The sequence below is a fragment of the Somniosus microcephalus genome, chromosome 6 (genome assembly GCF_052327205.1).
Source record: "Somniosus microcephalus isolate GS21.2 chromosome 6, FLI_Smic_1.0, whole genome shotgun sequence".
In the NCBI taxonomy this organism is placed as follows: Eukaryota; Metazoa; Chordata; class Chondrichthyes; order Squaliformes; family Somniosidae; genus Somniosus; species Somniosus microcephalus.
Genome location: NC_140992.1, coordinates 62,465,006 through 62,478,979, shown reverse-complemented (window position 1 = coordinate 62,478,979; position 13,974 = coordinate 62,465,006). Strand labels below are relative to the sequence as shown.

Below are 13,974 nucleotides of genomic sequence, written 5' to 3'. Positions count from 1 at the left end.
AAAAAAGGAGTGCCACAATACTTTGTGAAATACCTGGAAGCAGCATTTCAAGTCCATCCCTTAAGGTGCCATACAACACATTATTAATATGACAAATAGGGAGAAAACAGTGGACAATTTTACCTCACATTTTCAAGCGATAAGTTCAATGTGTGTCTTATGCGCCCTTACATGGATTTTTGAATTGGAGTACACATTCTCGCTAAAATTAAGATTTGTACTTTCTTAGCTTCTTCCTAAGAGCTGCATTGTAGCACTGGAGCAAAAGACTTCAATGAAAGGAAGGCAAGTTGGTTTCTTTGAGTCTCAAGATGCTCTATAAACGTGAATAAAGTTATAACCTATCCTACATATTTCTTCATGTGTGAAATCACACCCGCTCATTTCTGATCCAGAGCATCCAATTTTTGTGCTGTGAAAAACTTAGAAGTCAGTGGCATCAACAAGATTCCTTAATAGTTTTGGGGATCATTAAAAGTCCTTGTGCTTGTGGGTAGACAACTGTGCTCTAGAAGATCAAGCGCTGTTGTGCTCCAAACAGAGTCTCACAAAGGCAGCTTCAAAGCAAGCTCCTTCGATTGTTCAACAAAACCAATGCAGTTTCCTCAAAGTCTTTTGCGTCTGTTTGTCCACAATGCCCCCACCTAAAGCAGCTTTTAAGAATTTGGGATACCATCCACACCTGCTACCCTATTAACTAGGATACTGGATACTAGTGGACCGATTTAGCTGCAGTCCTTCAAGGCGGCTTTAGATGGATTTCTGGAAAACAATGTGATCATGGAATACGGAACGTAACAGGATATTATTTCTGGATAGTAATCGTTGGATCTAGGGTCTCTTGGGGCTTGTCTGATCACCTATGAGGGGTTGGAGAGGAATTTTTGTCAGAGCACTCCTGAATTAGCTACACATCTATTTTGTTTGTCTGTCCCATGAGTTTGAGGGAGGGGATGATTAGTGCATAGTGATTAAATCAGTCGAAGGACGGGGCGAGCACATATGGACTTGATGCCCTTTTCTCATCCTGGATACATAAACATGACATCATCTGAATCCAATTTAGGCACATGGCGTGTAGTGAAAATGGCCTGCAAATTGTCATGAAGAACCCTCATTAGAGTTTTCAGTAATGCAACTTGTCTCTGGGAAACAAAAATAGTTGATGTTAATGGGTGCTTATATGAAACAAAGAACTTTTCACAAAATTGGGAGACCAAGTTGTCATGGTAACAACTTAGAGATAAGCTGGGAAAGAAAATGCCACTTTTATCTGGAGTTGTTCAGTTCCTTGTTATTGAAGGTTGAGAAGTTAGGCGAGTAAACCGGACATGTCTGGGTTTTTGCTTCATAGTTAGCAGTGAGTCATTACAATCCCTCGACAGGTGTCTAAAGTGATCGACTCTTAAGAGGTGAACTCTTGCAGAATATGTGTCACTCAAATAGTTAAAGATTAAATCAGAGGTTTATTGGAGAATCAAAAGTATAAAAAGATGGTGTTTTAAACAATAAAAAAGGCAGGCATAGCAAAAACAGATGTCAGACCAATGTGGTGAGGAAAGCTGAATAGAAGGTTGAGAGAGCGAGGAAAGAGAGATTTAAGAACTACACAAATCAGATACAGGTAGATTGTTTAAGTTGCCACTTGGATACATGGGAAATTTCCCTGAGAAAAGGGAAGTGAGCCTTAAATAGCTCTAGTCCAAATATAGCTACCGACATGCAAAGTGTATCTACCAGAATAACAAGACAATCCAAGAGAGACCAGATACCACATCTATGGACAAAGGTTCACCACTGACATCCCAGAAGGCAGCAAAGTAACTCAGAAGAACAAGGATGTATAAGCCACTCAAATCATTGCTAAAGGTACAAGAATAACAGTAATATGCTAAACTGAGACATTTAATATATCCAATAGACTTGGTATCTAAATCTGTTAACTTGCTAACTCTATAAAGAGTCTAACCATAAATGCTGACAGTTTCTGCCTCGTCCACTAAGTGAATTTCATTCCCTCCCAATTCTGTGTAAAGAAGTTTCTCTTGCCCTCTGTTCCAAATCTCTGGCATTGTATCTGATATCTATGGCCCCTCATTCTTGACCCATCCACTACTGAACAGTCTGCTTCAATCTACCCTGAATTAACAAGAGTAGACTGTATACGTATGGTATTTCCAGTTTTAATTTTTTTTAATTAATTGGAAATGATGTATTTTGTTACTACATAATCAGATAGACTAGCCAGACTTCAATAATTTACAGAACACTATCATTACAGTCATTAGGAACAATACACAGTCTATATCTTGCATATCTTTTCCATTAAAGTGAACATTTGTCTTTTGTAGTGTTTTTTTTTAAACTCTAGTATTAAGTGCATTTCCATCCAAAATAGCAATTTGCATAGCATACATCACAGCATGGATTATTATAAAGCAGCTCATGAGCTAAGAAGTGAAGCTATCTGATGCTGACTTACTGTGACATATTTGAAGAATGCAACATAATACAAGATATTGAAAACTTGCAGACTGGGCAGATAAGTGGCAAATAAACTTTCAACAAATAAATGTGAGGTGATGCACTTTGGTAGGAAAAACAGAAACCTCACCTACACCTTACAAAATAAGAAACAATGGGGTAGAAGAGCAAAGGGATTTAGGGATACAGGTGAACAAATCATTAAAAGCAGCATTGCAGGTCAGCAAAGCAATTAAAAATGCCAACATAGCACTGGGATTTATTTCTAGGGGTACAGAATTCAAAAGTACTGAAGTTATGCTAAACATGTTGGCCAGGCTGCACTTAGGAGTACTGTGCACAGTTCTGGTCTCCAAACTATAAAAAGGACTGAAGAAAGTACAAAAAAGATTTACAAGGATGGTACCAGAACTGAGAGATTACAGCTATCGGGAAAGATGGAACCGGTTGGGGTAAAAAAGTGAAGACGACTGGATAAAGGTTTTTAAAATTATGGATAGGTTGGACAGGGTAGATGTGGAGAGAATGTTTCCACTTGTAAGAGAATCCAAAACTAGGGGCCATAAATACAAGATAGTTACTAATAAATCCATTAGGGAAATTAGGAGACATTTCTTTATTCAGAGTGCTTAGAATGTGGAACTCGCACCATAGGACGTGTTTGAGGCAAATAGCTTAGATGCTTTTAAAGGAAACTAGACGATAAACAGCAGCACAGACTAGTTGGGCCGAATGGCCTGTTTCCGTGGTGTATATTCTATGTAATCTCAATTATTAAGTCTGCCAGTTAACCATCTACCTAGATAATTTGCTACCATAAGTGTATCACCTGTACTAAAAAAAAAGTTAGTTTTGGTGGTGTAAACATTAACATAATCTGGACCAATTGATGCAAGATGTTTCAGGCGAGCTAAGTTGAGGCATCCAATACTTTCCCGAGGTGTAGATTGAACGGTAAATCTCAGGCAGTTTCTTGACGAGGAGTTACAGTGAAGAAGCTGATTAACTATTAGAGGCAAGAAGTAACAAGATCATAAGTGTGGCAAAGAGTATAACATTATTTTAGATATGTATGCAGTTGACTCCTTTAAGGCATAAATTGGGTAGAAATGTCATTGGATATCAGGAACTGGCAGCAACAAACTGGCTATGCTGTCTAACATTCAGTTGCAAATGAATTATGAAGAAAGCATTAAAGGTCTTCCGGCACCACAGGAATCCCCAAGGAAATTTGAGGTAATTAAGGATCTGTGGATCTTCATGAGCTGCTTAAATACAGGAGATGTATACAAATGAAGAATGGTTCCTGGAATTCCAGTAATCAAAAATGAAACACAGGAATCTGGGAGTTAAAAGACCAGTGAAGAAATGCAGATATTTTGGAGCATGCTTAACATTCGTCTAAAATGTGTAGGAACTTAATATTGTTTGAGAGTAATATAAATCATGTCTTACAAATATCCTGGATTTATTTGAGGGGCTAACTAAATGAACCAAGAATAACTGGATCGTCAGAAGACATTTAAGATTATTAAGGAAGAATACGGCCCATAGAATTAATGACAAAATAATGGAAAATTGATCAATGAACAAAAAGCATCGTGATAAATGGTTAAAACTCTGGTGTGTGCGGCTGGTGGGGGGCAGTGAGCAACTAATGTCATTATTCAGGGGGCTGTTCTGGAGTCTTCTGGTTCTTAAATAAAAACATTACTTATAGTGAAGTTCTGAAAGATTGATGAGCTGAGAAGTGATGAGGAATTGTGTGGAAAAATGTAGTTTGCTGCCAGAAATGCAAAAAATAATACATTTATGGTCATTGACAAAGGTAGAAAGCAAATACTTTTTGTGATTATTGATCTGCGGCTATTGCCAATGAGGTCAAAAACTGCTGGGATGTATCTCGAGAACTACTGGGCACAAGTTATTTTAACACTTTAGAACTCAATGGTGAGCCCAAATTTAGAATTACCTGTACAATTTTCCAAATCGTACCTGAATTTGTCCAAGTGGAGTAATGTTCAATGTGGTATTTTACCACTGGTAGTAATCCAACACAATGTTTGCATATGTTTGAACAAGTTGCAACAAATACTACACTTTGTCTAAAGTCTCAATTAAGAGGAGTAATTATTTGGTTCAGGGCAGATTGCACTCCAAGAAGTCAGTAAGGTAACCTTATGATGTAACCTCGAGCTCCCTGAAAAATAGGGTGAACTGCCACTATGATCTTGCCACACGAGTGCTCAAAGGTGCCTGGTAGTAAAGGTTTGGTTACTGAAAACATACATCATTCACCATAGGTTAAGACGTAGGGAGAAAATAATCATTTACATAGGATATGTACAGCCAGGGACAAATTACTTTGAAAAAGCAACAAGTGTGCAGCAGTTTTGACTAATGAGTAGCAAGAAAACACAATCCTAATTATAGCAACATTAACTTTACAGCAGCAATAATGACTGAACACTTCATTTTCAGACCATGGTCACCTTGCAGCATATCCTCCTGTTTCCAGAACACAACAAATGCTCTTCAATCATGGAGACAGCCATATAGCAACCCAGCAACTTTTTTTTGTTGATTGTTAATTTTCTGCATTTGCATAAAAATAAAAAGGTACCATTAAATTTTCAGAATCTACATCAAAAGGATGCAAGTTGTTCAATATGGATATGGTTTCAAATATCAATCAGAAATCCTCCAGGTGACTACATTTTCCTGGCTTAAGCCAGACTTCAAAATCTGAAAAAAGAGAGTACATTGTAAACACACCTCTATGTTGGTTAAATTAACTTCTGAAGTTAGCCCATGTCAGTTAAAATTTTCTAGTTAATGCCATGCTTCCAAAATCTGCCACGAAGTGGTAAAAATTCCAATAGCCCAGCACTAATCACTACCTTCAGGGGAAGGACGGAGAAAACTGGGGAGAGAATTAACAAACACAAAAAAGCTTAGAATTAACGCACTGTACTTTTAATATTGAAGCTTACTACAATACTAACCAATATTCCCCAGTTGTTGATCATTACTCATCTGGGAGCTGGAGCACTAGAACGTGATTGTAAAGATCAGCCACTATCCTAGCCTGCCCTTTTAAATCCACTGCTCAGGTCCTCCCTGTAGGAATAAACTTTAAATCAGTCCTGAGGTTGATTACTGTTTGAAGTTACTCTAGATTGGCAGTTACTTCGTTCCTTTCTTTGGGAAGAGGCCAAGTTATCATAAAGGTCAGAAAAACCATCAGGAAATGACTGTCCCTCTTGCTCTTTTATTTTCCCCAACATAGATTGCCTCAACTGAAACTTCTTACAAGGTATGACGACTGGAGTGATACAGAAACTCTCAAAATGTTTATGTGGGTTAAGAGGTGCATCACTTTACACTATACTTACTACACCCTCATACTGCATGTTTTTCCTGTGCTGCAAGTACTTGGCTGTTAATTTATTATTTCTAATCTTTAGTCACTCAAGATCACAGCAATCACAGAAATCACAGAAACCCCACAGTGCAGATAGAGGCCATTTCGGCCCATCGAGCCTGCACCGACACATATCCCACCCAATCCCCGTAACCACTACACCAACACATATCCCACCCTATCCCTGTAACCCCACGTATTTAATCCCCTAACACTAAGGGTCAATTTATCATAGCCAATCAACCTAACCCGCACATCTTTGGACTGTGGGAGGAAACCGGAGCACCCGGAGGAAACCCACGCAAACACGGGGAGAATGTGCAAACTCCACACAGACAGTCACCCGAGGCCGGATTCGAACCCGGGTTCCTGGCGCTGTGAGGCAACAGTGCTAACCACTAGGCCACCGTGCTGATCTTTAACTGTACCTCAAAATACTCTATTCCTAGCTGGTATCATGGTTTCCCAGAGTCAGACAGCTCCAAAGTAGTGACCCCGCTGATTTCTAGGTAGCCACATAAGTTCCCCTTTGATGACATCACAAAGGAGCTGAGCAGGGAGGTTGACTTATTTCAAGGATCTCCATGTTAATATGAAAAGTTACATTCTTATAGCCTCAAATCAAAATTGTCAAATACGGTCTTCTATAGGAATAATCCTTAAAGGGCTAGAAGTAATGTACACAATTATATTTTACCATCACTATCTTTTAACATGCAAGGGTTGATTTTAATTATACTAACCAAAAGCCAAATATACAAAATCCAAAAAGACAACAATAATGTAATATCAAAATATATTTTATTCTGGACCTCTTTCAGATCTGATGCAAATTATGGTTGTCAGATCAATACGATGCAAAGGGAAGCTGCAACAGAAGATGTGCCTTGGTGGTGATACTTGTAGGGTGAGGTGGTGGAAGGTGGGGCTGGGGAGAGGAAAAAGGGAAAATTAATGTAATGTGGAACCTAAATACATTATCAGGTGATATTTACATGGTCCAGGACAGTATGGTACATCAAAAAATCAGTCTTTTTAACAGGTACAAATAAAAACAGAACAATAAAGAGTTCAAAGAGTAGAAAAAAACTTTCATGGCCTGGTTTACAGGTTCACAATTTTTAAAATCTTAATTTGTGAGAACTGTAGAAATGATGCAGACATGTAAATCCAGTGCTAGAGTTGTAACGCTATCCCCTGAAATCATCATCTCTTATGCTCGTCACTCTTGAGCACTGAATGCACCTAATGCTGTCTTCACCAACCTAAACACTTCACTTGCTTCAACTATCTAGTTTCATTTGCAACCCTTCCTAAAACAGCACTTGCAAAGGAACAAATGAGCAACAGTTATAATCAGCATATTCAGTCGCTATTGGTTTGAGGAAGGGGGGCAGTTTTTAATTCATAACAATTTCCAATAGTAAGTGTTTTATGTGTAATAACTACTAGCTTTAGGTAGTTCAAACAGTGTTGTATATGTAAATTGCCATTATAATCATTTTGCTGTTTTGAGTCTCCCAAAGTCCCAGATGTGAACAGGAGCCTCAGATCATTGAAGTTGGTATGCCCTTAGAACAAATGGTAGGAACAAATCTATGTATCAAAAGAAAAGTGCTGCCATCGATACAACAGCTGACTGCGTAAACACCAATTCAGATAAATCTCCATGTTCAGGCGAGAGGTTCCACTGTTGCCCCATTTTTGGATGGCCACACCTGATGAAGTCCAGTGGAGGTAACTGCCAACCTTTTGTAATTCTCCAATCCAAAATGTGGAGTTAGGTAAAAGGTAACTCAGAACTGTCCTTACACCTCATCTTTCAGCGGTGTCCAAAAACAGCAACTAGAAAACTACTTGTATCTTTTCTTTCATTTAAAAAAATTGCTTCTGGCCTGTTTACCACTGTACTTATCAGCTCTCAACAAATGTGCCACTGGCGTATACTTTTTAAAACATTTAGATGAAAGGTTTAAACTGCGCAATTAAAAACTAGCTAGGACTTACCCATCCAAACATTAGTTCTTTAGATCAACATACAGTGACAGATGCTTCATGCATCATTTTTAATAGGGGGAGGGGAAATGCAAGGATTTTAATTTAACTTGGACTTCACAACAAACTTGCAAAGGGCAGAGCTTGAGAGAATGATAAAACCAGTCTCATTCTTCACCTTAATGTGAAACAACCTAACAAAGGGCCAGTAAATAATAAAACCAGTGGGGTTTCTGTTCCAAATGTGATAAAGCTGGCAAATCATTTATCTACATTTGACAAATAGCTGGTAATAAATGTCTAAGAGTCATTCTGAACTTATTGGTCAACTTCAGTAGTGCAGACATGGTAGACTATCTGCATATATAGCAGCTATTTGATTACACAATGTTACCTATGATCAGTTCCAAATGTAATCATCAACAGACTTTACTCCAAGGACAAACAAAATCCAACATTTGTGCAGAAATCCTTCTTACTCATGTTTCTATTTTAGACAAAAAAAGCAACTGACCTTGCATTTTTAATGGGTTGGTAAACAGACCAAGTTTGAAGTGGTGGTATAAAGCCTTTGCAACAGTAACCTCTTAATTGATCTGTTGCTGCATGGGATATGGGAAGTAGAAGAATACCTTTGTTAGACTAACATTTTACAATGCATTAAATCCAAGAATTTGAAACCTCAAACGTCTTTTCTTCACGTGAAAAAGTAATCGAGTGTCTTGTAGCAGAAATATTTGTTTAACCACTTCATCATCTGAAGAAGGGTCCCCTGAGGTTTAAAAGCTCAGATATGCTATAATATACTTTTATTCTAAAAAAAGCTATTGCAACTATACTACCTGTACTTTACTGAATAACACAGCAAGTGCAAGTACTTTAGAGGGCTGAGCCAAGATGAACCCATGTGTAATACATGAGCACCGAGGAAAGAAAATTAAAGCAAAGTCAACCCTTACCTTAGCATTAACATAAAACATATGCCTGCATGATTTCTGCCCAATGGCAGAGGGGGTTTATCTCATTGCACTGGATAGGTTTTAAAAACATTGCTTACGAGACATCAGTCCTTAATACTGGAACCTTGCTGCGAAATTTATGCCTGTAGTTCCACCAAAGAATAAGTAGAACAACAGCACTAATCCTCTGTCCAGAAAACTTTTCTTTCAATATTCTATAAGCTGCTCTATCAATAGTGCACAATCCAACCATATGCAAACTATGGTCTTAAAGCAATGGGATGCATCCCTGCATCGATTCTCTTTCTTTGTGCCCATTTGTTTAATTCTCATAAAAATCGGCAGAATCATGTCCCCATTGAGAAACTACTACATTTTAGCCACATCACCTGTAAACCACAGCTTGTTACCTATGACTGATGTACAATGAAACTAATTTTATGTTGAGTTTTGGAGCGGTTTTAGGTTTCCCCACATATTAGTTTGTGAGCCACAAAATGTACCAAAAACATACCAAATACAGTTATTTTGCTTATAGTATCCATAAAAAAAGTTTTTTTCTAATTAGGTGTTAGGTGTCAGTAGGAAAAAAAACAAGATAAACAAGATACAGTCACTCTCCTACATCATGCAACTGCAAACTAAAGTGATAAAACAATGTTTAAAACAAGGGAACAAACTATTTGCTGCTGATTTAAAGAAGCTGATATGTCTGCACACAGATCTGCTGAACTGCTGACAAGATAACTCATTCTACATAGACGCTGGACCAAAAAAATAAAAGATAGATATTTTGTCCTCGGATATTATCTTCCCATTTTGGTACACATATGGTCTCATGTCAAGTCTTTTTCAAGTTGTTTTAAATCTTCAAGAAAGGTTGACTTTTCTTTGTGGGTGGAGCTTCCAGCATTAAGCAGTCAGGGTACTCTTCACGTCAGGGCTCAGTTGTCCTGGGTTTTGCATTCTGACTTGTTTTGGCTGTAGTGGACTGGCCATGGTTCAAGTGAGACTGTAGCAGTGCATAGGGCAGGGACAGTCATTTTGGCTATGTACACATTCATTGTCGGTCCATGGCTTCCAGCTAGCAGCGCTATTTCCGCAGATCTAACACACAAACCTTTAAGAGAAAATGTATGGTGTAAATTCAGTCTAAAGCTTTATTAAATCACTACACATTCTCTATTAGTCACATGTGCCCCTATGAATGAGATTTGGATTTATAAATACACCCACCATCAATACATTTTAAATACAATTACACAAATATGCAATTATAAGGCTAAATAACAAGTGAAAGTATTCTTTTTCATTATTAATAAAATAGGAACTGATTGAAGCAGTAGGCTAACACACAAGATCCCGAGTTCTAATCCAACCCACACTGCTGGGGTGCCTCTGCCAGGTGCAGCAGTCGGACATGAACTGAGGTTACACAATCTCAACCCAGTTCCAAGTGGGCATGGCCCCAAAGCACAAAATTGCCTACAAACTAGAATCCCCAACAGAAAGGCAAAAAGTATGACTGTTAATTGGAAATTATGGTGGAGACTTTTGAGGTCGAGTTAAAGTACATTGTATGGGATTTTTATTTGGCATCTGGCCAGGAGTACTTGATTTTGCCACTTGGTGGCGAAGTTTAGGAAGGAAATCCCAGACGGTGGGATCTAGGAATTGGTGAGGACATGGAGGGATTTAAACACAAGGCTAAGATATAAAATTTGAGGTGCTGGGGAAATCGAGTGCCAATGTAGGTCAGCGAGGACAGGTGTGATGGCTGGGTGTAACTTAGTGTGGGATAGGATAAGGCCAGCAATGTTTTAAATGTGATGAAGTTAAGAGGTTGGAGATTGAGAGGCTGGTGTAATCGAGTCTGGAAGGAACAATGGCATGAGTGTTTTAGTGGCAGAAAGGCTGAAGCAGGGGCAGAGAAAGGTTAAGTTATGGAGATGGAAACAGGTAGTAATTGTGACAGAGAGGATATGAGGTTGGAAGCTCAGCTTGGGATTGGACAGGCATTACGGTTGTGAACAGTCTGGTTCAGCCTGAGACACTGACCAGCGAGAGGAATGGAGTCAGTGGCAAGAGAATGGAATTTGTGGTGGAGCCGAAGGTGGTGGCTTTGATTTTCTCTGTTTAACTGGAAGATGTTATGTCACATCCAAGATGTTGGGCAAGCAGTCTGACACCACAGAGGCAATGGAAGGGTTGAGAGGTAGAGATGTGGAAGTCGACCTCATGATTTTGGTTGATGTCCCCAAGGGGCAGCATATGGTTGAGGAAGAGGAGGGGGACCAAGAATGGATCCATATCGGCAGTGGATGACAAAGCCAGATGTGCACCATTTATGCTTATCTTTGCACCACTTGAACTTAGGGGACCAAGGAAGGGGGGTCATACCAGGGGAATGACTAGGATGGAAGGCAGTGAAGGTTTTACTGGGGACATGGCATTAAAAGTTGAGACAAGGGAGTGGTTAAGCAAATCAACAGCTGCAGAGGTATTGTTGAAAATGGAAAGCCAAAGGCTAGGCAGTAGCATTCGAGAGTGCTGCTGAACTTGACTTTGAGGAGTGTTTTCTCCGGGGGTGGATACAAAAGGAAGCAGTATTGAAAGAAGGTATGCGCATGGTGGGGTTACAAGGGGATCAGAGATAGCCTCGTCAGTGATAGAGATCATGGGTGTGGAGAAGCCACAAGAGATGGTGATGTTGAGGGTGTGGCCGTGAATATGGGTAGGAGGATTTATATGGAGGGAACAGTTGAGAGAGTTGACTGAATTCAGGAGGAGTGGAACAGAGGGAATTGCTTGGAGGTGGAATAGGAGGAAAAGGCTACGGTGTGACTAGCCAAAAAAGGCCACATCACCACCAAAGTGGTTTGGTTTGGGCAGGGTAGGTGGTTGAATTGACGAGTCCTGGGTGGGTGGCGCGAGCGGGATGAGAAGGAGTTTGGTGAAGTTAGCCCCCAGTGGGCATGTTGGACAGGAAAGTCAGCAAGAGGAGGATGGGGCAATCGGCGTTTCTCTTCTTAAGGAGACAGTGACAGGTGTCACAATGAATCCTTCGCAGAGTGATGAGAGAGGCTCAAAGGGTAGCCGTGGGCTTGTTCATGGGGGATTCAAACCTGCATGGCAGCAGGTGAGTAGGAAGGCTGAGAAGTAATGATGAGTTGGGTAGGGTCCAAGAATGGTAAAGTATCTGAGAGGGGATACGGAGATGGAACGAGAGGAGAGAAGGGCCAAAAATAAAGAAGGGAGATAGAGATAATGCGATTGCATGCTATTCAGGTCAAATTGGCATGGCAAAGATTAGGCAAGAAATGCATCAGTCGTAAACCGTGGGTAGAAACAATCCAAAGTTGAAGTCAGAGGACCAGGAGGCTGTGATGCGATGAAGTCAACTTATGGAAAGCGTGGGGTCAACTTGGAGTAACCAACAACCAAATCAGCAGTAGAGGGAGGTAGATCAAGGAGCCATTTGGTGGAGAGTAATAGCTGGGGCACTGGTGGAGGTTGTCCAGTGGATTGAGGAAACCAAAGAGCAGTGAAGAGTTGACCAAGAACCAGTAGAGGTTGACCCTGGGGTCCAGTGGAGATGCATAGTGACTCTAGACATCAACAGTGCATACCAGCAGATCCAGTGGACCAGCAAAGCAGCAGGGAACAATGGGAGTGAAATACAGAGACCAAGAACAGCAAAGGTTATGAAGCTGTGCAGTGTAATGGTAAAACCAAGGGATCAGGTCCAAGTAATGTATGTAGAGCAGCAAAGGGATGGATTGCCCTATGAGGAAAGATTGAGTAGAATGGGCCTATATTTCCTAGAGTTTAGAAGGTGGTGGTGATCTCATTGAAACATATAAAATTCTTACAGGGCTCAACATGGTAGATGCTGGGAGGATGTTTCCCCTGGCTGGGAAGTCTAGAACAAGGGGTCACAGTCTCAGAATAAGAGGTCAGCCATTTAGACGAGGAGAAATTGTATCACTCAAAGGATTGTGAATCTTTGGAATTCTCTACCCCAGATGGCTGTGGATGCTCAGTCGTTGAGTATATTCAAAGCAGAGATCGATAGATTTTTGGATACTAAAGGAACCAAGGGATATGGAGATGTGCAGAAAAGTGGAGTTGAGGTAGAAGTTAAGCCATGATCTTATTGAATGGCGACGCTGGCTCAAAGGGACGAATGGCCTACTCCTGCTCCTATTTCTTATGTTAAGAGCATACGAAATCAAGAAGCCTGAGGAATCAGCCCAACCCTGCACAGCAAAGAGTGATGGAGGACGTCTGAAGGCAAGATGCAGCAGAGCAGAGTCAATGGCCATGGGAAGCAAGCAGAAAACAACAGTGTAGTGATCATTCAGTAGAAGGGGAGCAGCATCTCAAGCAGGGCAAGAGCCAGCAGGAATGGCTCAGAGCTAGCCCAGCAGTGAAGTGTTAATCTTACAAAGTGTTTATTTTCATGGCAAAAAATATCAAGTGATAATTACTTCAGTGTTCTCCTAGATAGGTTAATTCTATCGGATTTTCACCTTACTAGTAAAAGCCTGGCCAACAAAGACTCAGCAACAGTAATGGCCATTTTCTGCCTCTCTACTGGTTAAACAACCACTTGGTTAAATAACAGGCAAGGGCATTAATCCAGTTCTGGGCATCAGGGAACTGTAGGAAATTAGACAGAGCAACAAAATTGTAGTTGGCCCAATGACGCAGCCAGTTCTGGACTTTGGAAGACTGGTTTAAAGATCATGGTATTAGAATCCAAGTATTTACTTTTCTATGTGTAATCAACTTCTGAGTTATCAATGTAATCAGAAATGGAAGCTACAATTCCAAGTTGTGAAATTGTGTGCATCATGTGCTTGTGTAGTTTATACTGAAACACATTTATATTATCTTGTTCAGCTCTGGCCTTTTTTCTACTTGTAATGATTGAAGTATCTAACCTCGAGATTTTGATTTCCCATGGAGAATGAAATCTATAGCTGAGCAGTCATTAGGAATTTCAACAGTTTGCTACTCATCTAATGAGTGTGCCTCGGAGCCCAGAGCTACTCGGCGGCAGTCAGGGCTGGGTGATTCAGCTCCAATGGAGCTTGTGCTTCCCAACAG

The 13,974-nt window shown here is 40.2% G+C and overlaps 1 protein-coding gene across 5 annotated transcripts in view; it reads right to left on the bottom strand.

The window, feature by feature from the left end:
• Positions 1-6,692: 6,692 nt before the first annotated feature.
• Positions 6,693-13,974, bottom strand: part of tbl1xr1a (TBL1X/Y related 1a) — a 223,259-nt gene continuing 215,977 nt past the window's right edge. For all 5 annotated transcript variants that reach the window (XM_085990291.1, XM_085990288.1, XM_085990287.1 and 2 more), the window contains one exon: positions 6,693-9,982. In XM_085990291.1, coding sequence (XP_085846417.1) covers positions 9,970-9,982 — 13 coding nt within the window. In that variant the 3' untranslated portion in view covers positions 6,693-9,969. The remainder of the gene's footprint in view (positions 9,983-13,974) is intronic.